Raw genomic sequence first — 25,983 nt, 5'->3', positions numbered from 1 at the left:
ATCACCCCTAAACGCTCACCTGCCTGCCTGATCAACCCCAACCGCCTCTGCCTCAGCCCCCACTGTGGCAGCTTCATCCGGAAAGACCTCTGGAATGATGTCCGTAAGGTCGTTCAGCTGTCTGGTCTACTTAGCATATTATGCTTTTATTATTATAGATACTTTTAAAAACTTTAACTTTTTCCCTGGCTGATACGCCTCAGTGGGTTAGGCATTTCTATTATAAGTTAATACATGTTCATGTTTTATTTTATTTATTTATGTATTTATTTGTTTTTTAGAGAGGGTGGAGGGAGGAGAGACAGAGAGAGAGACACACATTCATGTGAGAGAGACACATCAATTGGTTGCTTCCTCCATGTGCCCCAACCAAGGCTGGGGATCGAGCCCAAAACAGAGGTACATGTCCTTGACTGGGATGGAACCTGGGACCCTTCAGTCTGTGGGCTGATGCTCTATCCTCTGAGCCAAACCAGCTAGGTATGTTTATGTTTTAAAATGGTAATTATAGGCATTGCGAAAAAAGAAAATAAGTCTACCAGAACCAAAACACAACCTGCACAAATACCCAACACAAACCTTTATTTCCAGTCTTTTCCTCTTGTTGTGTTTTTCTTGTAGACTCCATTTAAAATACACACACACACACACACACACACACACACCACATTATTGATTTCAGAGAGGAAGGGAGAGGAAGAAAGAGATAGAAACATCATGATGAGAAACAATCATTGATCGGCCACCTCCTGCATGCCCCCTTACTGGGAATTGAGCCCACAACCTGGGCATGTGCCCTGACCAGGAATGGAACGGTGACCTCCTGGTTCATAGGTCAACACTCAACCACTGAGGCACTCCAGCTGGGCTACAGACTTCATTCTTCAGAGAAGTTTTAGGTTCATAGCAAAATTGAGGGGAATATACAGAGATTTCCCCATACCCTTGCCCCCTCCCCCAGATGCATAGCCTCCTCCCCTGTTATCAATATCCCCTACCAAAGTGGTACATTTGTTATCGTTGATAAGACTACATTGACACATCATTATTACCCGAAGTACACAATTTACCTTAGGGTTCATTCTTGGTGCTGTACATCCTATGCGTTTAGATGAATAGTGTAATGTGTCCACTGTAGTGCCCTTCAGAACAATTTCAGTGCCATAGAAACCCTCTGAGCTCCACCTCTTCCTCCCTCCCACCCCTCAACTCTTGGCAACCATTGGTCTATTTATTCTCTCCATAGTTTTGCCTTTTCCAGAATGCTGTATGGTTGGAATCCTACAGGATGTAGCCTTTTCAGATGGGCTTCTTTCATTTTGTAGCATGCATTTAAATTTCCTTCATACCTTTTCCTGGCTTGATAGCTCACTTCATTTTAGCCCTGAAAAATGTCCCATGATCTGGATGTACTGGGCTTACTTCTCCACTCACCTATTGAAGGGCATCGCGGCTGCTTCCGAGTTTTGGCAAGTAAGGACAGAGCTACCATAAACACCATGCTCAGGTTTCTGGGTAGACGTAAGTTCTCAAACCTTCCTTGATTTTTATACACCATTTTTTAAATCATATTATAATTCAATTTTGCACCCTTCTTTTTATTTATTCTACATCTCTTTTACTGTTACAGCCTCATACTATTCCAGTGAGAAGATATACTATAGTTTACTTAGCCATCCCCTAACTTCTAAACTTCTGATTTGTTTCCCAGTTTGATATCTATATATATAAAACCCTAATATGCAAATAGACCAAACAGCAGAACAACTGAACAACCAACCAACCAAACAACTGGTCACTATGACATGAGCTGACCACCAGGGGGTGCACGCAGAACATGGCAGGCGTCGTCTGCAGCGGGATGGTGAAGCAGATGAGCGGGGGTGCCAGACCAAGGCAGGGCGCTGATCGCTGTCATCAAGGCGAGCCTCTGGTGGTTACTGAAAATTCTTTGCTCCCACCTGCCACGATCCCACCCAGCGCTCACACCTGCTGCCAGCACCAGCCCCACTTGCACATCCTGCTGGCGCCCAGCACCAGGCTCGATTTCTCGGCGCTGTCAGTGGGTGTGAGTAGCAGCTGCAGGCCCCAATTGCCCTCAGGGCTTCTCCACCTCCCCCTGCTCCTGAGTGGTGATCAGGGCCAGCAGCCACCACTCACACCCACTGCTGCCACTGGCCCTGCTCACACACACAGCTGGAGCTGGCCCCAATCGCTCCACACTGTCAGTGGGTGCGAGCAGTGGCGGCGGAGCGGGAGCGGGGCTGCCAGCAGAGAGGGGACCGGGGCTGCGGCTGGAGGGGCCTGGCAAGTGCAAGGAGGATGGGCTGAGACCCACCCCTGTGCCCATTGCAGCCTAGCGGCCCATAGTTCCTTTCAAGGTGCACAAATTCGAGCACTGGGCCCCTAGTATAAATTATAATATTATAAATATATGTGTGCCAATTCGTTTCCATTCCTGCATTTGTTTTTAGGTTGGATTCTTAGAACTGGAAGTACCAGTTACACAGACCATTTTCAAGGATATTTAACACCCACTGTCAATATGGTCTGTGACAAGTTGGTCCTACTGTATAGCCACTCTGTCAACAGATGTTTTCATCCTATCTAACACCAGGTTTATCAGCTTAAAAATTACTCATTTAATGAAGAGGAATGGGATCCCCTTTCCCTTGCATTTCTGATTGCTAGTGAGGATGACACTCGCCGGCTGGCTGGGTGTCTTGTTAGGAGGGCTGTGTGGACGTCTGCTTGTTGGTCAGGACCTGCGTGCTTCTCACAGACGTTCACGCACCTTCTCACCAGTCTGACATGACTGCCCCAGGCGTTTCCCCCAATGCCCTTTCAATTTTGCCTTTTTATTCAGCACAGTATTTTTCTTTTTTGCTAAAATCATTCCATACTTTCTTTTTGTCTCTCATTGCTGAGGTTGCATCTTCCCCCAGCTGCACCTCACACCCGCAGAATCAAGTAACAGTCCCTTCCTCTTCTCTTCTCTCGGGGACAATGCCTTAGCTCGTTAATAAAACGTGACGACCCGGGCATCACTGATGGAACAGCCCTCGTGCCAGGGCTCGAGTGAATGGGAAGGACCTGCTCTGTCATCGCCAGTTCCCTCCAAAACCACACTGACTAGACCTCATCCTAATTCGTGTCGCAGCAACAGAAACTCGGCTGCACTCAGCAACATTCCCTTGGGTCTTACATCTCCCACTGAGCCAGCGAGGCTGGTGGGCATGTGTGACAAGAGCCCACTTTATGATCCACTTGCAGAAAGTTATTCTGTATCTTGGTTGGAGGAGGACTGTATTTTGTCTCTGACTCAAGGGAGAGAGCCAGTCAAACCAAAGCAGGCAGGACTCGGGCTGGAGGCCCTGATGGCGCTGGAGAGCTGTGCGATGAAGGGAAGTGTGATTTGCGGGAACAGGGCAGTCTTTCCGGCCCTTGTGACATGTGCAAGGTTCCTGCCCGGTGGCTTCTCATGGGAGCCTCTGTCCCACGTCTGCTTCGTGGCACACGGAGGCCAGATTTAGTAAATGGGCCCCAGACCAGTGGCAGAGGGATGGCCCTGGGCAAGTCCCTCACTTACCAGAGCCTCATCCCACCACCTTGCTATCCTCTCACAGGGTTGTCATGAGGGTCAGATGAGAAAGTGGGGCCTAAACTAGGTGGGGCATAAAATGAAATGCCAGATAGCATGACCCTAATATCTATCGTGTGGGTACAGGGTGGGCAGGGCACTTCCTGGCACTGCCCAGGAGAATGGTGTTGTTATCTGAGTATCTGGTGGTGGCATGTCTTGGCCCTGAGGAAAGGGCATGCCCTCCACTGGCCCCGAACAGGGGCGCCGCACCAGTACCAGGACCGGGCAGAGCAGGCAGGCAGGGAAGGAGGGAGAGCCTGCACCCTGAGCAAGAACACTGCCCCATCACCAGGTAAAGCAGGCACCCTTGACCTTGCCAGGTGTTGACCAGATTGTGAGCAACCACATTCTGCACGAGCTGAAGTTGACAACAGCTATGTCTGACCTTACCCCACGCAAGGCACTGTGAAAAGAACCGGAGTCCAAGCCTCTGACCCCGACTGGGAAGTCAGCTTCAGGGTCTGGCAGGAGGCGTGGGACCTGCAGGTCGGCCTGCCTCATGGCCCTGAGCAAGGACTCTGGGCCCAGGCCAGACAACAGAGAACAAGGAAACTGAGGCAGCCAGATGGCAATCAGGTCAGATCCGCAGTGTCCGAGCCATGCTTAGCGCAGCTCCCTACAGAGAAGGTACCGGAAGGCGATGCCAGCACCCACCGGATTTTAAGTTGGTACTAATTCGGGGAGGGAGCTCCCGGGACTCTTATAGCTGCTCTAACCCCTGCCAGGTGGGAGGACAGGAAGCCCACCTGAGTGCCGGGGTCTGGGGGCAGGAGCTGTGGCTGGGGCCCAAGACCAAGGGCCCATCCGGCCTGAGAGTGGGCAGCAGGGGAGGGCAGCACGCTCCTGTCCCTGGAATTGTCTGGAAAAAGGGGTGCCAGTGCCCAAATGGAGGTGGGCAAGGGAGGGCCCACCTTGTCCCTAGAGCTCAGAGCTGTGGAGCAGAAAAAGCAAGTGAGACAGACTAAACCGAGCTGCTCTATGAAAGAAACCAGAGCCCAGCCACAACCCCGTCCTAACTGGAGGTGAGAGGCCTCACGCTGAGCCACAGGGCTGTGCCCCGGCCTGGGTCAGCGCGGCCTCACTCCCTCAGGGTCGGTCGCCTGCAGCAGCTGCTCTCAGAGGGGCCCTGGCATCTAACTGTCGCCCCCTTAGTCCAGGGCAATCTCTGGCCTCAGCATGGCACTGAGTCAAAGCTGCCATGAGTGAGTGGGCGCTCCTCGTCCCTGGCACAGTGCCTGTCCCGGGCTGCAGAAGGGTGTGGTCTGACCGGACACTGGGGATGCCAGGACCTGTCCCAGGAAGCCTGTGGGGAGCTGAGTGGGGCTGAGGAAGGTGGTCCTGCCAGTATCCGTCCAGGCTGGTGTCCCGGACCTTCTCCACTTGATCCTGGGACTCCACAAAGGCCTTGAAAGTCATTGTTACATGGTCCCTTTTACTTTCAGAAGTGCCCACACACCTCCTTCCCTCCCGCCTGCACCTCCAGGTCTCACCGAGAGCCCTGACCCGCATCCCGGCGGGCGGGCGCCTTTTGTTCCTTTCCAAGCTCGCTGTGCTCCCTTTGCCAAGGCTGCATGCGGCTCGCTCACTACCCCATGACCTTGAACCCTGCACCGGAAAGGGAAGACTCTCCAAGGAGGAAAGCTGGTCTCAGCAACTATGGTGGTAACTCACTGGCATCAACAATAACAGGTGCCCCCGCCCCCCCCCCCCCCAGGTCTGCTACCACTGACCACGGCCAAGGACTCATGCGAACACGGCAGATTTCCTGGCATCGCACAGGCTCCAGGGCTCCTCCTGCCTCTGGACTACACGAGGCCAACCGATGCCACTGGCCAGGAGCTGCTTAAAGTGGCAGAACCTCACTTTCCAGGTGGATGCATGGTGGCACTCACTCCTGATGGTGCCCCAAGATGTGCCTGATACATAGTGAACATTTAATGCCATCACCTATTATTATCTTATCAATATTATTATTATCATTATTATGGAATCTTCTCTGAGTCCTGGAATGCGGAGCCAGACACAGGCAGCTCTCTGCACTGAGCCAAAGCTGAACCGGTGCACCCAGAAAGGACCAGCAGACCTTGGGGGTCACAATGCATTTCGTGCTGCTCCAGCCTCTGACCTTTTTTTTTAGAGAGAAAGGAAGGGAACAGGATAGTGAGATAGAAACATTGATGAGAGAGAAACATCATTGGCTGCCTCCTGCACGCCCCCTACTGGGATTGAGCCCACCACTGGGGCATGTGCCCTAACCGGGAATCAAACCACTGAGCAACATAGGCCAGGCCAGCCTCTGACTCTTTTGCATGCACCTTCTGAACAGCATCACAATAAAAGCTGCTCCGCTGTGAGGGGTCGCCAAGTTGTCTCCCTGTCCACAGCCTCCCGTGGCCTCATATCATGAAGGGTTTACATGCCCAAAGGTCCTGCTGGGCCTCTGGTTAGAGCTGTGCTGCTAGGCCCTGCCAGCTTCGGCATTGGGCCCTCGGGCCTCGCCAGGCTGGGTTTTGTGTGTGAAGTTAAAGTCACTGAGTGCTAACTGGCACGGCAGGGAGGTGTTACTAACATCCCCTGGCTGCACGCAGTGTCCCAGGCAGAAGAGTAAGGGCAGGGGGAGCTCACGGGTTATCTGCCCGGAATCTACCCTGACCCACAGGGTTGAGGCCTCATGTCTTGGTGGTTGGAACCCACCCCCGGCTCAGCACAACCTGACCCTCTAGACATAACAGTGAGGGAGGCGATGACTCTGAGGCTGGGGGTGCATGGACCCGCCGCCTTTCCCCTTAGCAGGCAGGCCCAGCCTAAGGGCGCATTGGTACTGGGGCAGCACGGCCCGGGAAAGAGCCAGGAATGGAAGCCGCCCTGGCCACCCACGGCAGCGCCCAGGTGAGCAGCTCCCCTTCCTAGAGGAGACCTGCTAACTGTCTCCTGGAGTCCAAGGGTAGAAGTGGGCAGAGGACCAGCCGTTTCTCCAGGTCGGCATTGCACGGGCTCTCTGGGGAGAGTCTGTGCCTGCAGGCTCTGAGAGGAGGGAGAGAAATCCCTGACGCCTCCAGCGTCCAGCGTGCAGGTGCAGCCACCGGGAGCCCCTGAGGCATCGGCCACAGCTGGGCCCCTCGCTGAGCCCTCAGGACAGCCCTGCGGGAGAGACTAGGCCAGTTGGGGCCTGGTTTGTGGAGGGGAGACATCCCAGAGAAGCTGCGGGGGGCACGGCACAAATGAACAGCAAATCCAGGTGGACTGTTCTCTATGTTATAGCAGACGAGCGACCAGGCCCCACAGGCCCGTCCTCCCCGCCTGGCCCCCTTGGGGCAGGGGAAGAAGAACGCTGAGCTGGGTGGGGTGGGGTGGGGACAAGAGGGCATCAGTGATGTCAGGGAAGCAGGAGACAGGCCTCGTCTGCTGACCCGTCCTCACCCCGCCACCTGGCTGCTCCGGGGAATGTGGACAGAGGGAAGCAATCAGCACACACTCCGGTGAAAACAATCCAACAACAGCCACACCATGGCGGGGTGTCTGCAAATCACTGTGACCAGAGCCCGTTGGGCTTTCAAAGTCCGGGATGCAGGGCGCTGGCAGCCCTCCCCTCCCCGCACCCCCACCTACACCCGCTCCCTTCCCACTGCTGCTCCTCGCACTGCCCGACTTCCCGCAGCATCTCCTCCTGGCTTGTGTGTGATGACTCACATGGGCTCCAAGCTTCCATGCACACCTGGGACCGCATCAGCTCTGCGGCCAGGTGGTCTGGGCGGGCACCCTGGCTGCCCCACGCTTCCCTGAGAGGGCACCTCAGCATCATCCACTCTCATGCCAGTTTTCATCTATCGAACGGGTCCGTTCCAGCACCCACTCATGGGCTTACACGTGTCCGCGCTCAGCACTGTGGTCTGAACGTGGTTGGAATAAAAGTGAGGCTTGGTTACTGTTGTTAATATGACTGCCAGCCCTGGGCACCCGGCCCTGCCGCCCTCCTGCCTCTCCTCCCTGCTGCTCTGCCCCAAACCTCCAGGCTCTTCACTCCCAGGAACACATCCCTCCAGCCCGGCCTTTTCCCTGCTCTGCTTCTCTCCCTGCTTCTGTGTCTGGCCGCTCCAGTCCTCTTCTCCTGGGACACATCCTCATGCTGGGCCCACAGCTCACCTCCAGCAAGCCTCCCCTCCCACCCCCAGACCCCGAGGCCGTTAGGAGCACCTCCTCTGGGTGCTGGTGACAGCTCTGTGGGCCTCCAAGGTGCTGCCATGATGTTGCCTCTCTGGGTCTCCCCTTTGACACAGACCTCAAGGGCATGGGCCGTGTTATTCCGTCCTTGCTCTACGGGCCTTATAAGCATCCTGTGTAGAAGACTCACTCATAAGTATTGACTGAATAATAATAGAGCCATCTGCATGGATCTCACCATTCACCAGGCACTAACTCATTTAATCCTTTCAACAGCGCTATGCCCTAGGGCAGTGGTCTGCAAACTGCGGCTCGCGAGCCACATGCGGCTCTTTGGCCCCTTGAGTGTGGCTCTTCCACAAAATACCACGTGCAGGCGCGCACATACAGTGCGATTGAAACTTCGTGGCCCATGCACAGAAGTCGGTTTTTGGCCTGGGCAAGTCTATTTTGAAGAAGTGGCTTTAGAAGAAGTGGGGGGTGTCAGTCGGTCCAGCGATGGGAGACGGAGACGCAGTGCAGGCGGGCCAGGGGATACGCAGAGCGGGGGAGGCGCGGGATTCATGCATGAGTTGAGTGAGCCAGTCAGCCAGCAGTCTCATTGTGCAGTGGTTAGTGCTAGTTGCGTTTGCAAATCGAGCGCGGGTGACAAAAGTACCTACTCGAAGCATAAAGTTACCTGTATTTTTCCAACCAGCTGCAAATCCTACAGGTATTTTTGTCATCAATTTAAGAATTGTAATTCTTTTGTGTTGGTGGCTTTATTATAAAATGAAACATTTTTTTAGGTGCCCTGTTTGAGATGGCTACAAAGAAGAAGCAAAGAAAAATGGAAGACGAAAACCATGAATTTAAAGTTGAATGTACCTACCTATATAGTTTAAGTTTAAAAAATTTGGCTCTCAAAAGAAATTTCAATCGTTGTACTGTTGATATTTGGCTCTGTTGACTAATGAGTTTGCCGACCACTGCACTAGGGCATCATCGTCCCATCCTATCAGAGAAACTGACGAACTGCTCAAAGGCACACAGCAACCAGTGGCAGCACCGGACTCAGCGCAGCCAGCCCGGCCCCAGAGCCTGGAGCCACCACAGCAGATGCCTCTCAGAGAAGGAGTGAGTGTGACACTATGTTGCTCAATATTACACCAATAGAGCGGGGAGTTACACATCTGCCTGCAGGGCACATCACTTTGGATTCTTTTTGACACTGTAAGTCTGCTTTCATTCTAAGATCCTGAGTGAATCATTTATTAATTAGGTCCCATACTTCGGTTGTTGGGGTATGTTTAAAAATATGCGGTGGTTCAGAAAAGACTGCAGAGTGCTTCCAACTAAGCTCGAAAGCACAGAGAAGCTGTCCTGCGACTTGCCCAACACAGAGTCTCTGCCGTCTGTGTGTGAGAAAGTGCGCACCGGAACCTGCAGAAGGCTTGCCTCACTTCAGCTGTAGCTGCCATCGACACAGGTAACATCGTGTAATTTCTCCCACTTGCAAATACTTTGTCATCTCAAACCCATAAGAAGAGGTCAAACTAAGGGTCAGGAGATGCCCCTGCTGGGAACTGCCTCTTCCATGCCCTTGTCCATTCTCGCGACAACTGGCTTGCACATGACCTGCAGGAAGGAAGGCGTCTGAGCCCACTGGTGTGTGGTGGGTGGGGACCCATCACAGCTGCAGCACGTGGTGCATTGGTTAAAGCTGCTTCGCTGGGTGGCTGAGAACGTCACAGGCCGCTGCTCAGAACTATTTCCCGGGAGGCGGTGTCCGCCTGGGCCTGCTCTGCTCCAGGACACTGGGCTGTGGGAAAAAGCACTTCCAGGCCTGAAGGTCAAGGCAACCTCCGACTTCATGGGTGACACACTCAGGATGAGACTTGTTTGCTTTCTGCTGACTTCTCTCAACAAGCCACGGAATTCTCTAGAGCAGTGGTTCTCAACCTTCTGGCCCTTTAAATACAGTTCCTCATGTTGTGACCCAACCATAAAATTTTCGTTGCTACTTCATAACTGTAATGTTGCTACTGTTATGAATCGTAATGTAAATATCTGATATGCAGGATGGTCTTAGGCGACCCCTGTGAAAGGGTCGTTCGACCGCCAAAGGGGTCGCGACCCACAGGTTGAGAACCGCTGCTCTAGAGCCTCAGATTCCTGCCCAGGCACTTGACAAGGCCCACTAGCGACTGCAGGATGACTGCAGGCTCCAGCCAGCATGCGGCCCTTCCTGAGGGCCCTCCCGGCCCCTGGCCCTGGCCCTGTGCTCTCTGCCATTCTCCCTTCGGAGGAGTGGTTAGAGGACCGAGAGGACATTTGTCTGGATCAAACCTTGAGATGCCAGGGTCCCCGCTGCCCACTGCCACAGCTCCGATGGCGGAGCCAGGATCTGGAGCCGCGGGCCAGACAGGGATGGGAGCACACAGCCGAGGCACAGCCTGACTGTCACCAGTGAGGTACCGTGACAAGGGCCTAGGCTACATCTAGTCCAATCGGTCTGATGTTCTAATCAGGTTCTAATCTGTACAGACAATGGAAGTCAGTGTAGCCCATTTCCAGGTTTGCAGAAGCAGGCTGGCCCCTTCAGGGTTCGGGGGTGCAGTGGAGTATAGGCAGGCTTTCCAGAGGCAGGTAGGTCTGTGGGCTGGCCCAACAGAAGGCAGACCCACGGGGAGAGCTCAACTCAGGCCCCAACCAGTCCTGCTGGCGGCACCAGCTGGTCGAGGGGACAGCAGTTAAGGACTGCGGTCAGACCTGACCTCTCTCAGGCTGGAGGGGATGAAACCCCAACACCTGCAGGCTGGGATGATGCCCTCCCCTGTACTTCCAGCCTCGGTCAGCACCAGCTCAGAACGGAGCAGGTGAAGGAGAGGGCCTGGGAGGGGAGGGGAGCAGCCCGAGCCCCTGGCACTGTGTGCTAATGTGGAAACCCAGACAGCGATCTCAGCATCCCCAGGAACGCTGCAGGCTACTCTCCAGCCTCTGGCCGCCCAGCCACCTCCCCCACATCTCCAAGGCCAGTCCTGGAGGCCCGATGGGGCATATGCTCTAAAAAGAAACACGTAGCTTTCTTGAGGTATAATTTACTTACCATAAAGTTGACTGACCATAAGTGTACAATTCAATAATTTTAGTGTACTTATAAAGTTGTGCGGTCATCACTACAATACAGTTTTAGGCCCTCCGGTCATCCCCCAAAAGTGCCCTCTAATTTACAGGTAATCCTTATTCCTACCTTCAACGCTAAGCAACTACTAATCTACTTTCTGTCTCTATAGAGTTGCCTTTTCTGGGCATTTCAAACAAATAGAATCATACAATATGTAATTTTTGCATTTGAATTCTCTCACTTAGCTTAATGTTTTTGAGGCCCATGCATGCTGTAGCATACATCAGCAGTTGTTCCTTTTTTTTATCAAATGGCATTTCATTGGATGAATGTACTAAATTTTGTTTACCTATACACCAGTGGATTAATATATTTAGGTTTTCACAGCTTCAGTTACTATGAATACAGCAGCTATGAACAACCGCATGTATGCCTTTTTGTAGACAGGTATGCCCTTTAGTTTTCCTTTCTCTTGGGGTAGACTCCTATGAGTGGAATTGCTGGGTCATATGGTAAGTTTATGTTTACTGTTTTATGAAACCACCAAACAGTTTTTCAAGTGGCTACACCACTTACCATTCCCACCAGCAGCCCACAGGGTCCCAGCCTTCCCCATCCCTGCCAAGACTCGACACCGCTGTCTTTTCTACGACAGCCATTGCAAGGGTGCATAGTGGCATCACATGCGGTCTGGTTTGCATTTCTCTGATGGCTAATGATACTGAACATATTTTCACAAACTTGTGAGTCATTTGTATACATTCTTTAGGAAAATATCTATGCAAATCTTTTTGTCCATTTTTAATTGTATTTACCGTCTTCTTATTGAGTTGTGAAGAGTGCTTTATCCATTTTTCCCCACACCATCTGCTTTCTCAAGTTTTCTGAAGGAGTTTGGGAAGGACTGGCATTCGTTTCTTCTGTAATACTTGATATACTTTACCAGTAAAATGTGGGTCTGGGCTTCCCTTGATTGGAAAGTTTTAGCTAACAAATCAATAACAATTCAATTTCTTGACTTATTACAAGTTTATTCAAAGTATAGTTCTCTTTTTAAATTGGTTTTGGTAATTTGTGTCTTTCTAGGATTTTTTTTTTTCATTTCACCTATGTTGTCTACTTTGTTAGAATAAACTTGTTCATAGTATTTCCTTATGAGCCTTGAAATTTCTGTAGGGTCTAATTTGTTTTCCTTCCCAATTTTGGTAATTGAGGTTTTTTCTCTCCTTGTGCGCTTTCTCTCTCTCTTTATCTCTCTCTCTCTCTCTCTCTCTCTCTCTCTCTCTCTCCTCTCTTTTCATGGACAGTCTAACTTAAGGTTTGTAAATTCTGTTTAACTTTTCAAAGAACCAACTTTTTTTCCCATTATATTTCTACTAGGGGCCCAGTGCACGAATTTTTGCACCTTGAAAGGAACTGTGGGCCACAAGGCTGCGGTAGGCACAGGGGCAGGTTTCGGCCCATCCTCCACGCCCCCACCCAGCCCTTCCACTGTGGCCCCCTGTCACCTGTCTGCCTGAAGTCCCACTCCCGCTGCAGCCACCCCACATACTGACGGTGCTGGCCCCGCACGCACCTGCTGAAGGCACGGAGAGATTGGGGCCGGCGTTGTCTGTGGGTGCGAGCAGCAGCTGCTCCCCTGATTGCCCCTCAGGAGAAGGGGGAGGTGGAGAAGCCCTCAAGGGCAATCAGGGCTGGCAGCTGCTGCTTACACCCACTGATGGCACCGAGCAATCGGGACTGGCTCCGGGCACTGGCAGCAGGTGCAAGCAGCGGCTCCAGTGCCAGCTGCAGGTGCAAGTGGCAACTGTCGGCCCCAATCTCCCCTCAGGAGCAGGGGGAGGTGGAGAAGCCCTGAGGGGTGATTGGGGCCAGCAGCTGCTGCTCACACCCACTGACAGTGCCGAGTGATCAGGGCCAGCACCAGGTGCCAGCAGCAGGTGTGAGCGGCAGCTTCGGTGCTGGCAGCAGGTGCAAGCGGGGCTGGCGCCAGCAGCAGGCACAAGCGCCAAGCGGGACTGCTGCGCATGGGAGCAAAGAATTTTCAGTAACCACCAGAGACTCACCCCGATGACAGCAACCAGCGCCCCGCCTTGGACTGGCACCCCTGCTCACCTGCTTCACCATCACACCGCAGCCGATGTCTGCCGTGTTTCACACATGCTCCCTGATGGGCAGTGCAGGTCATAGCGACCAGTTGTTTGGTTGTTCTGTCATTCAGTTTATTTGCATATTAGCCTTTTATTATATAGGATGTATGTGTGTGTTTTCCATATCATTGATTTCTGTGGGGTTTTTTTCTCTTAATTGATGAGAGTATTAGAGATGACCCCCTCTAACTACCCTCCATTGCAACCTCCACCCTGTTCCCACACTGCCCTAGGCTTTCAACACCTTATTGTCTGTGTCCATAAGTAATGCATATGCATATAAGGTCTTTGGTTAATTTCTTCCCACCCCCTCTCCCCCTTCCCTCTGAGATTCATCAATCCATTCACTGTTTCCATACCTCTGGTTCTATTTTATTCATTAATTTATTTTGTTCATTAGTTTCCTTGTTCATTTATTTTTATTTTTAGATTCAATTTTTGATAGATATATTTATTGGCTGCTGCTTCTTCTTCTTCTTCTTCTTCTTCTTCTTCTTCAAGAATACTCTTCAACATTTCATGTAATACTGGTTTGGTGGTGATGAACTCCTTTGGCTTTTTCTTGTCTGTGAATCTCTTTATCTGACCTTCAATTCTAAATGATAGCTTTGCTGGGTAGAGTAATCTTGGTTGTAGGTCCTTGCTATTCATCACCTTGAATATTTCTTGCCACTCCCTTCTGGCCTGCAAACTTTCTGTTGAGAAATCAGCTGATACTCCTTTGGGTGCTCCCTTGTAGGTAACTAACTACTTTTCTCTTGCTGCTTTTTAAATTCTCTCTTTGTCTTTAACCCTTGGCATTTTAATAATGATGTGTCTTGGTGTGAGCCTCTTTGGGTTCCTCTTGTTTGGGACTCTCTGTGCTTCCTGGACTTATAAGTCTATTTATTTCACCAGGTATGGGAAGTTTTCTGTCATTATTACTTCAAATAGGTTTTCAATATCTTGCTCTCTCTCTTCTCCTTCTGCCACCCCCATAATGTTAAATGTTGGTGCATTTGAAGTTGTCCCAGAGGGTCCTTACACTATTTTCATATTTTTGGATTCTTTTATCTTTTTGCTCTTTTCATTGAGTGTTTTTTGCTTTCTCACATTAAAAATCGTTGATTTGATTCTCAGAATCCTCTACTCTACATTTGAATCCCTGTAAATTATTCCTTATTTCAGTGTATGCTTAATTTCTGACTGGACCTTTTTCATGTCTTTGAAATTCTCACTAAGATCCTTGAAAGTCTCACTAAGTCCCTTGAAGCTCTCATGAAGATCCTTGAGCAACCTTATCAACCATGAGCAACCATAGTTTTGAACTCTGCACCAATAGTTCGCTTGTTTCCATTTCATTTAGTTCTTTTTGTGCAGATTTCTTCTGTTCTTTCATTTGTGAGGTTTCTTTGTCTCCGCATTTCTGTGCTTCCCTGTGTTTGTTTCTATATATTAGGTAGAAGTGTCTATGTCCATAGTAGTTTTTATGTCTCCTGGAATTGGTAGAGTGGCCTCGTGTAATAAGTGTCCTGTAGGGCCCTGTCGCTCAGCCTCCCCAGTCACCTGAGCTGGGCACTCTAGGTGAACAATGTGTGGGCTGTATGCACAGTCTTGTTGATCCCTGATTGCTGTTGGTATCACTAGGAGGAATTGACCTCCAGGCCAATTGGCTGTGAGGAACAGCTGTGACTACAGTGGAAGAGCTGCTATGCAAGAGACACCCTTAAGGAACAGGACTTGCTTCAGTGTGACTTTGGTGCTCACTGATTCTGCCCCTTGAATGTGTCATTTGTGGATGTGTGGAGTTGTAATCTGGCATGGTCTGAAACTGTCCACTGGGTGCACTGGTTTTGGGGCCTCCCAGGAGGTGCAAAGTCAGCCACTGCCTGAGACCACCCAGCAGGAGCTAAAGAGCAATCTGCAGATGGCTGCTCCTTGTATTTGGCTTGGAAGTGCCCTGGTGAGGCCAAATTGTGAAGCAAGACAGGTTGGTGCTAGTGCTGGATCATGAGCCTCTTATTGATAGGTAAAGGGAATGCTGACACCAGATGCTGCTTATTTGAGAGATTTTAGGAAAGTCTGAAGACTGAGCCAGGACAGGCCATTTATATGTTAAAGCCATTGCAAACAGCTTGGGTGGGGCTGCAAATTGGATGGGACGGGGTCTCAGAGGATCAGCAGGGTGGAACAAACAGTGTGAGCCAGTTTGATGGAAACTCAGATATGGCTACCAGTCAGCTCTGCAATGGGGGAAGTCCCAGCATAGGAACAATGACCCCTGTGAGCACCCCCATTTGGGAGAAAGCTGCCCCCTAGTTCCTGCCCCAATGCCAGGCAATCCAGTTCCTCCCTATATGTCCCTGGATCCCCCAAAGCTACTGCCCAGTGCTGGAGCTCAGAGGCAGTGAGTCTGTGTAAGTTTGTGCTCTGGCACTTTAAGAGGAACTTCCGGGGTCTCCAGCAGCCTCAGTGTCACTCAGCCACAACCTCTGCCGGTTTTTACAGCCCAAAGTTATAGGGGCTTCTCTTCCCAACTCTGAAACCCTGGGCTTGGGGGCTGGAACCCCTTGCTTCTCATAGGAGGCCTCCACAGTGGAGATATCCCTCCTGATTTTAAAAAAATGTCATTCATGTGTCAGACCAGCCTGTTCTGCATCTTCACCTGCTGGGGTCCAACCCCAGCGGGTCCAGGGGTCCCCAAAGGTGTGGACGGAGTCGGCGAAGAAGGAATGGCACAGGGTCAGCGTTCAGTTGATCAGCATAGCGAGGTTCTCCCTCCAGGATCTCAAGCCAGGAACTCCAGCCGAGTTCTGGTCAGGATCTCCAGCGAAGTTCTGGTCTCCAGCGAAGTTCTGGTTAGGATCCAGCCAAGTTCTGGTCAGGATCTCCAGCCAGGTTCTTTAGCCATGTTCTCTTGCTAGGTTCTCCATCCAGCTTCTCCAGCCAGGTTCTCCAGCCAGGTTCTAGCCAGGTTCGGTCGCCATGTTCTGTCTAGGTTCTCCAGCCAAGATCTGTAGCCAGGTTCTGTCCAGGATCTTTTGCCATGTTCTCTGGCTAGGTTCTGGTTAGGATCTACAGAGCTTGGCTACAGAACCTGGCTGGAGATCCTGACCAGAACTTGGCTGGATCCTAACCAGAACTTCGCTGGAGATCCTGACCAGAACTCGGCTGGAGTTCCTGGCTTGAGATCCTGGAGGGAGAACCTCGCTATGCTGATCAACTGAACGCTGACCCCGTGCCATTCCTTCTTCGCCGACTCCGTCCACACCTTTGGGGACCCCTGGACCTGCTGGGGCAAGACCCCAGCATTCACCCCCTTCTACTAGTTTCAATGTGCTTTCTTCTTTACTGCTCTAGTTGTAGGACTTCCATTCAGCAAGATTTCAGGCGGTTGGGAATGATGGTGATTCTGTATTTTAGTTGTAATTTTGATGTGGTTGTGGGAGGCAGTGAGTAGCCATGTTTAACTATGCCACCATCTTGGTTCTCCCTGATTTCTATTCTAATCTTTATTATATCCTTTATGCTGCTTATTTTGGATTTCACTTGCACTTTTTTTCTAGTTTCTTTTGATGAAAGCTTAGTTTACTTATTTTAGACCTTTCTTCCTATCTAATATAGGTATTTAAATCCATAAACGTTTTCTGTAAGCACTGCTTTCACTGCATCCAATAAGTTTTGGTATATTGGGTTTTCATTTCCATTTATTCAAAACTAGAGGCACGATGCACAAAAATTTGTGCACTTGGGGGGTCTCTCAGCCTGGTCTGTGCCCTCTCACAGTCTGGGACTCCTCGGGGGATGACCACCTGCTACCTTATGCACGCTCCCCGGAGGTTCGGCTTAAGCTGGCAGTCAGATATCCTTCTGGCAGCCCGGGAGTCCTAGGGGTATGTCCACTTGCCAGCGGGGAGCAGGCCTAAGTTGCAGTCGGACATCCTTAGTGCTGCTGAGGAGGCGGGAGAGGCTCCCACCACCACCACTGTGCTGGTAGCCGTCAGCCTGGCTTGTGGCTGAGCAAAGCTCCCCCTGTGGGAGCACACTGACCACCAGGGAGCAGCTCCTGCATTGAGCGTTTGCCCCCTGGTGGTCAGTGTGTGTCATAGTGACCAATCATTCCCAGTCATTCTGCTGTTAGGGTCAATTTGCATATTACCCTTTTATTATATAGGATAGAGGCCTGGTGCATGGGTGGGGGCCAGCTGGTTTGCCATGAAGGGTGTCCCAGATCAGGGTGGGGGTCCCTGCTGGGGTGCTCATGGGGTGTGGCCAGCCTGGGTGAGGGGCTGATGGCTGTTTGCAGACTGGTCAAGTCCCCCAGTGGGGACCCTCTCCCCATGGGGGTGTGGCCAGTCTGGGTGAGAGGCTGAGGGCTATTTTCAGGCTGCCCACACCCCCTTCAGGGTGGGGGTCCCTGCTGGGGTGCCTGGCTAACCTGAGTGAGGGTCTGATGGTTGTTTGCAGGCTGGCCAAGCCCCCCACCGAACCAAGCTCCCAGCCTCTCCTTTTTTTCTTTTTTCTTTTTTATTCAGCACCTCTGTGAGCAGAGGCCAGGCCGGCTGGAAGCAAGTATCTGGGATTTATTTTTCTTCTATAATTGAAACTTTGTAGCCTTGAGTGGAGGCCACAGCCAGCCAGGGCCGATGGGAAGCTTGGCTTCCTCCATCGCTGGGGCAACCCAAGCCTCCTGCTCGCTCCAGCTCTGTGGCCACTGGCTGCCATCTTGGTTGGGTTAATTTGCATAGTCGCTCTGATTGGCTGGTGGGCTTGGCTTGTGGGCATAGCAGAGGTACGGTCAATTTGCATGCTTCTCTTTTATTAGATAGGATATTTTCTAATTTCTCTAGTGATTTCTTTTTTGGCCCAGGTATTATTTAGAAACATGTTGTTTTAAATTTTAAAACATCTGGCAATTTCCCAGATCTCTTTCTGTCATAAATTTCTATTTAATTCTGCTGTTGCCAGAGAACAAACCTTGCATGATTTCTTACATATCCTGGGGTTTGCATACCCTAGGCATTCTTAGGAAGGGTGGTTTTAAGGAAATTTATTTCTAGACCGTCACCTTCCATGATATTCTTTCCTAAGAATTCTTAATTTTTGTTTAATGGCCTAGCATTTGGTCTCTTCTGAAGAACGTTCCAAGGACACTTGAAAATAATTTATCCTGTAGTTATTGGGTAGAGCATTCTTATGTGTGGGGTCAAATTGCTTGATCTTCTCTGCCCTTACTGATTTTCTGTCTAGCTATTCTATCAATTATTAAGAATGGAACATTAGAATCAACTATTATTCTAGAATCATCTACTTTATCTTTCAAATTTCTGTGTTTGCTTCATGTATCTGAGGCTCTTTTTTAGGTCCATGTAGATTTATAATGACTGAATCTTCCTGATGTTTAGACCCATTATAATTATGAAACTTCCTTTGTCCCTTGTAATATTTCTTGTCTTCAATTATCTATTATCTTAAACTAATTTAGCTATAACCTCTCTTATTATTACTGTTTGCATGGCATATCTACTTCCATCCTTTGGATACTCTCTATTTACTACACATGCATGTTGCTTCAGCCAGAAACATGCTTGCCCCAACTGTGACCATGCAACACATGGGTGCCATTAATTCCAGCTCATGGAAACAATGAGCACCCTAGGGGAAAAGGCAATGCAAGGCCAGGGATGAGGACAGAGCAGCAGGAAAGGTGCGAGAGAAGGAGACTCACCTCTGGTGCTGGCTGCTGGGATGGCTGTCTTTCTCTAAGGGTTCTGTGGGGATCACATCAGGACTAGGGACAGCTATTTTGATGTTCTCTTTCATACTTACCTTGATGAAGGAGTGGGATATTGAAGTCACCTTACACCAATGTTCTATCACTTTCAGTGACGTATGGAAACCTTACTTCTATTTAGGCCACTTTACCTTTCCTACCTTTAAATATCATAATGCTCTTCTTGAGTATCATATGGCTTTATAATTTTTGTTTTAAACATCAAATATTATTTTTAAAACTCATGAGGGAAAAAAATAGTCTACTTACCTACCCATATTTATGTTCCATTATTCCTTTTTCCTTTCTAATGCACCAAGATTTCCTCTTTTATTTCAAGAATTTCTTTAAAAGTAAGCCTGATAGTGACAGATTTCATTAGTTTCCCTTAATCTGAAAATGCCTTTATTTCCCCTTTTACCTAAAGGATAATTTTGCTGGATATCAAATTTGTGGTTAACAGTACTTAAAAAAAATTTTTTTTTGAAAAAAGTGTTTCCATTTCTTTCTCACCTCCATAAATTCAGATGAAAAATATGTTGTCATTCAAATTTGTGTTCCTCTAATACAACGGTTCTCAACCTGTGGGTGGCCAAGCTGTGGGTTGCGACCCCTTTGGGGGTCGAACGACCCTTTGACAGGGGTTGCCTAAGACCGTCGGAAAACACATATATAATCACATATTGTTTTTGTGATTAATCACTATGCTTCAATTATGTTCAATTTGTAACAATGAAAATACATCCTGCATATCAGATATTTACATTATGATTCATAACAGTAGCAAAATTACAGTTATAAAGTAGCAACGAAAATACTTTTATGGTTGGGGGTCACCACAACATGAGGAACTGTATTAAAGGGTCACGGCATTAGGAAGGTTGAGAACCACTGCTCTAATAGGTAATACATTATTTCTCTCTGGTTGCTTTTGAGATTTTTTTTCCTTTGTCTTTGGTTTTCATAATTTTCCTTTAACCAACTTTCAGAGTCCTCCTTTGGTGTTTCATATTATTTGTAAGGTTTATGTTTATGCTTAGCAGGGCAGAACGGGGACAAATTGACCTCTGCCATTTTGCCTGGATCAAAAGTCACACATTTTTAAACACTATGAGTTTGCAATATTTACTATAACTATTATGTTACTTATGAGGTTTGTCCGACCATCTAAAAAGCTAGCATCTTAGCACATATATTACTAATGGCTGCGTTGTGCAGAGTGGGGCATAGAACAAGCAAGCATTGTTGGGAACAGATCAGGAGTGCCTATGGTAAGAAGGCATCAAAGTGGTTCAGTCTGGTTGCCCGCCCCTTTTTAAATGAGGGACCGTCCCCCAGAGCAGGTGCCGGGCAGCATGAAACCACCTGTTTTCTGGATCCTCTGGGGGTGACAGCAGAGCATGGAGTCTGGAAATATGCAAATGCATGTGGGACACACATTTTTAGGCCAATTGGTGGACTAATATGAAGACCTTTAACTAAAGATACAAATTTAACCAATTTCTTGGTAATATCTAAAGAAAGTAAAAGCAAAAATAGTCTTACCTGTTCTGAGGGCATTTCACCAAATATTTTCTCACTGTGAAAGGAAAAAGAAATAAAAGATGGTGAAAAAATGCTACTTTAGACATATATACTCCAGGAATTAGGAGATGTATGTGCCCAGGTGTTGACCAGATGTTGGTTCCAGCCACCTCTCAGGGCTTTCGCACTTCTCTTTGGATGAGTACAGTGGAGCCAGAGCATGAACACCAGTGACTTGATACTGTTCCACACCTGGATCAAGCCAGATATGAAGCCACACACTCCAGACTTCCTGATTACTCAGCCCAAAACATTCAATTCTTTTTGCTAGGTTGAGTTGGATTTTAACCTGGAGGTTCCAGGAGTAACAGCACCACCCAATTTCTAAGCTCTGCCTTAACGATGAAAAGGCCTTTTCGAGGCCACCTGTTTCCATTTAGACTCTCCTTTCTATAGAGTGGGTTTCTCTCTCTGATCAGTGCTCTTCCAGGACTAACAGGATACCCTTGGAAAGACAGTCTTAGAGCAAGATATCCTCCACAGTAGGTCTCCTTGAGAAAAACAAGATTCTAGTTGTAGAGGACAAATAAGAATACCTAGGCAGTTATCCTAACAAGTGTCCAATCTAAGCTCGCAGTTGGGTTCACATCAAATAGAAGTAAAGCGGGGGCAGGCACAGGGCCCTGGGTTGTGTGGTAGCATCCATGGCCCCAGTGATCACACCTGCCTGTATCTACCCACACTCATGTGTAACACCCTCTCACACGTGTGACTCTGGGCTTGGCCACAGGCATGCTGTGGCCAATGAAACAGTAGCCAGGCAGAGACCTAAAAGACCCCTGTGCTCCGAGGTTTGTGCACGCATGCTCACTGGGTCTCCTCGTTCCTCCCCCTCCTCCCCTCCCTTCCCCTCCCCTTCTATTCTCCTCCTCCTCCTCCTCCTCCTCCTCGTCCTTTCTCCCTCCCTCCTCCATCCTTCTGAGGGATTCTTCTGCTTCCCCATGAAGAAGCCTAGCTAGCCTCTAGAAGATGGTTCCACATGGAACAGATGCCAGTCATCTCAGCTGAGGCCCCAAAGCAGGCCCAGCTGATGGGCCACTGGACTGCAGCTGCTGATACCTGGGTGCTCAGCTGAGCCCCAGCCCAAACAAGTGTCACAGTTGGGTTCACCACAGATAGAAGTAAAGCTGAAGCCCACATAATTCGCACCTCAGAGTGAGACCATATTTGAAGGGAGGGCCTTTAAAATGCTGACCTGCAGTATTGTGAGCAAACAAAAGGCTGTTTAAGCTGCACATTTGGAGTATCTGTCAAGCAGGTGACCAATTCAGGTTCCAGACCAAGAGGATGGGACCAGCTTTAGAGGGGCTCTTTTAGGCTTCTCTGGCCCAGCCCCCTGATGTATCTAAACTCTCTCTGCATTCCAGTTACTGTATCCCATCCCAGTACTATATACTGGACAGCTTATAGATGCAGAAATAACAAAGTCACAGTTAGCATTTAAGGAACACAACATAGACTCCTGGCACTACTCCAAGCTTATTATATGGGTCAGTGGCTTATATACCCTGGGGTTTGCATGCCCTAGGCGTCTTAGGAAGGGCGGTTTTAGGGAAATCTATTTCTAGATTCTCACCTTCCATGATATTGTTTCCTAGAATTCTTCCTCCTGAAACACGCCTGAGACAGACTGTACTTATTTCCTCCTTCCCGTCACATCGCCCTTTCTACTTCAGAAAATCTAGGCCCAGCCTCACCCTCCCTGACTTCCTGGAGCAAAGACCAGTGGGCACCAAACAGGAGATGATTTGAAATACTGGTGCCAGTGTTGAGAAGCTGAATGACGAATGACGGGGCCACTAAACCTTTCACGGGGGGAGGTTTCCAATCTTTTGCTTTCAACAAGGACTGAATGATGACCTAAGCCAGTTGTCAGCGGGTGGAGTATCAAAAGTCATTTCCGATGATAAATTACTACATGACTTTGACTTATAACTGGGAAGCAGTTTAGAGTATTGACTGGCATCAGAAAACTCGGTCCATCCCAGCCTCTGTTCATATTGAGCGAGGCATTTCAGAGCTTACAGCTATTAAAAACAGGAATAAAATTGATGCTAAAGTCTATCACTAACCAAATTTATACAAGGGCATATGAAGTAAAGTAAAAATCCATTTCAATAAAATCCATTTCTAATAAAATTTTACTTCTTATGATTATTAATTATTTATCTAAATTTTGTATTTATGTGGTTTTGATTAATTTTACAGTCACTTTCCAAATATTACTAATTGTGCAATATTGATAACTTAATCCAGAAAAAAATTAAAACCTAGAGACTTATGGAATAAGGAAATAAAAAATTTAATTTAAATTTTTATACATATTCTTTTACAGAAGTATAATATGGAAATCAATAAAGGATTTTTCAAAACAAAAATGTATAAAAAGCAGGATAAAGTTTTGTTAGGTAAGTGAGTGAAAATAAAAGCTCAGGGGGGGGAAAAAACTCATAAAACTCCTGAAAGCTGAAAGTTATTTATGGAGCCTTTTTAAATCAACAGAGGTAGTCACTAAATCCATGACATGTAGATGTAAAAGAAAGATTTAACCATTTCATTTTAAGATGTCAATATTTGTGATGCTGTGGCAATTACAATCTTTGCAACAATTTATATTTATGATGAAAAAGTTTTATTTGTCAACAAAACACATTCAAGGGTGCACAGAGTTGAAATGATTGGGGAATGATGTGAGCAAAAGTGTTGGAGACCACACTTTGTACCCTCATCTTCACAGTAACTTTGTCATTACATCTGTGTCGCAGCAGGACTGAGGCCGCACACCTAGTGTTAGGGGCTGAGCTATGCGCTTGCATAACTCGTACCTCAGAACTGTATTTGAAGGTAGAGCCTTTACAGTTAAATCACATTTTAAAGTTAAATGAGGTCCTGAGGACGGGCCCTAATCTACCAAAACCGGTGTCCTTATAAGAAGACGGGAGGAAGGAAAGGTGCACAGAGGCCAGACCACAGGAGGAAGGCAGGCGGCCACCCGAAGCTTTGCACTGGCAGCCTGAGCACCAGCACCCGGGAGGGCAGAGCTGGGGAGTCCAGAGCTCTCTCGCTGTTCTCAGAGAGTCTGAGCAGCTGGCGGCAGGGCTCCCGCAGGTGAAGAAACTGAGTCACAGGATAGACGCTGCCATTGGCCACAGCTGGAGAGGGCGGGGCCAGGGCTGGGCCCTAGGGAACGCAGCGCACTGGCTGGCCTGTGTGGAGTCCACTCCAGGGGCAGCGAGGTGGGCAGCCTGGAGCCCAGGAAGCCAGGGAGCAGGGGCAGCAGAGGGGCTCCGTGAGCCCCGCACCTCCCCCGCACTTGCTTATGAGGCTTCAACCAGGTGAATGGGGGGCCTGTGTCCCTTTCATTAAAAAACTGCCCCAGGGCCCAAATGCGATCCCAAACTCAAAGGTGGGACTTCAGGCATCTGAGATCTAGGCCTCGCCCACCTCTCCCCTAAGTGAGCAGAGCATACTCAGCGCTGGTTGCACCCCTGGGGTAACACCCTCGCTTGGGCTCCCCCGGAAGCAGAGCCTGTAGACAGGTTCCAGTGCAGTCTCTGTGGGAGGTGGTCCTGGGAAACCCCTGGGGAGGAGGAGTGAGGCCAGGCCGACAGGCCGTTCCGGGAGAGCCCAGAGCGGCGTTCACTGAGGCCCCGCGCACTGGACTCCGAGGCCCGGCGCCCAGCAAGGCCTCTGCTCCGCACAGAAACGAAGGGGCCAGGTGCAGCCCATTAAATGCGATCTGCAGACCTGACTCCAAAAGGAAGGGCTGTTGTTCTCACCTCCCTGCCAGGGACACGGCTGTGAGCACCCGCCCGGGCCGCCTCTCTCTGCTGTGGCCACACTGCTCCCAGCCCCGCCTCATGGCCACACCTCCCAAGTGACATGTCCAGGCTGAGGCTTTCTCCTCCCCACCTGGGCCTGCCCCGGCCCCACCACCCCCAGGGGAGGATTTGGGGTGACTGCAGTCGTGCCCACCCCATCCTATCAGACCCTGTAGCAGTGTTGGGGCCTCCCATGGCGGCTGACCTTCCCATACCATTCCCTCCAACCCACTGCATCCTCTGCAGACCCCAGGCCCTGCAGTGACCCCGAGATGAGACTGTGGGTGACCCTGCACTCCTGGGAGCACCTGGCAGCCTGCACAGGCCTGGCGTTTGCATACCCAGCCTCCTGAGCTTCAGCACAGGCAGGAGCCCTGCAGCCGGGATGCCCCTTCCTGCTAGCCCCTCCCTTGGCCCAGCAGTGGCTCCTCCCATGCCCAGTCCCTTCCGGAGGCAGCCTGTCTCAGAAACACCTCCGCCAGCACAGTGGTCAGGCCCATCAGCCAGTTCTCTGGGTCCCCAGGTGGAAAGCTGAGGAGCAGTAAGCTTTTTGCCTCTGGTTCGCGGTACTAGGAGCCCCACAGTGAGGAGCACCCGCGCATCGGGGTGTCTCTCTGGAGTCATGAGCCCCAGGGGGCGGCCAGGCCCGGGAAATGGGACTGGTCCACACGAGACGTGCTGACGTGTGAGGCCACACTGACTCAGCCTTGTCACTGGAACCTTCCTATTGTCGCTCATTGAAATGGCATTTTGGACACATCACATAAAATAAAATAAATTAAAGTTACTTCCCCCTTTATACCCTTTTAAATGTGGCTGCTAGAAATGTCCCGTTACATACAGGGCTCACTGGGGACGCGTGGTCGGCCCTAGCGGGGGGGTGGCGGACCCCGCAGTCCTCATGACCACGGTGGGCGAGGAGACCTGGTGTGAACAGCCCAGGAAGGAGGCGCTCCCTGGAGCTGCCACATGCGGGACCGGCCACCTCACGGGCAATGTGTCCCCGACAGCTCTGTGAGGCGAGAGGGACTCGCCTCCCCTCTGACGGTGGCGACACGCGGCTGGGAAGTGGGGTTTTGTGCGTGAGTCCAGGCTGAGGCCCCTCGCTGTCCTTTCTTGGCTCCTGGAGGCTACAAGCCCCCACAGGGAGGGACGGCAGCAGCGCCAGCGCCTGGAGCCAGCAAGCCTTCTAGGAAGCCCTGGGGAGGACTCGTGCTCGGGTGGCTCAGTGTCTCCACACCAGGCTGCTGAGCCCGCTGTCCTCCCCAGGCCCAGGGGTCACCCCTGCTCTGCCTCGTCCACAGCCACCCCTTCTGCCTGGCAGTGGGACACAGCTCCGGCCCCTTTCCTGTAGCCGAGAGAAAGGGCCATGGGCCTTTAGACCCCATGGCCACAAGGAGCAGCTGGGGGCAGGTGGGCAGGTGCCCAGCAGGCACAAGCGACAGTCCCCGTGAGCAGGGACCCTGGGGACAAAGGGCTGAGGCTGCTCCCTGCGGTTCTGGTGGGGCTCCAACCTGTCATCCTAAAAGCTCAGGTGAAGGTGGGCAGATTGCGGGGCCAGCGCAAAGCAGTGGGTCGGATGCGTTTCCCAACAAGCACAGGCCTTGGAAACCAGCGTGTGTGAGAGACGACGGGGCCACCAGGCTGGTGTTCTCCGCGGTACATGGAGTGCCGGGCCCCGGCACTAACAAGAGCAGGGACGGGAGTCGCAGCATCGGGGAAGGAGAGAGCATCTTAGTGGCCAGTAACAAAGGGGACCACTAGCC

The 25,983-nt window shown here is 50.3% G+C and overlaps 1 protein-coding gene across 1 annotated transcript in view; it reads right to left on the bottom strand.

The window, feature by feature from the left end:
- The window catches only part of VSTM4 (V-set and transmembrane domain containing 4), a 100,299-nt gene that overhangs the window by 28,030 nt on the left and 46,286 nt on the right, over nucleotides 1-25,983 (bottom strand). The window contains exon 5 of the mRNA XM_070431978.1: nucleotides 20,358-20,391. Coding sequence (XP_070288079.1) covers nucleotides 20,358-20,391 — 34 coding nt within the window. The remainder of the gene's footprint in view (nucleotides 1-20,357; nucleotides 20,392-25,983) is intronic.

This window comes from Myotis yumanensis, unplaced genomic scaffold (genome assembly GCF_028538775.1).
Source record: "Myotis yumanensis isolate MYYU_CA2020_CCGP unplaced genomic scaffold, mMyoYum1.0.hap1 SCAF_13, whole genome shotgun sequence".
In the NCBI taxonomy this organism is placed as follows: domain Eukaryota; kingdom Metazoa; phylum Chordata; class Mammalia; order Chiroptera; family Vespertilionidae; genus Myotis; species Myotis yumanensis.
The sequence above is the reverse complement of the archived record's forward strand: the minus strand, read 5'-3'. Positions and strand labels throughout refer to the sequence as shown.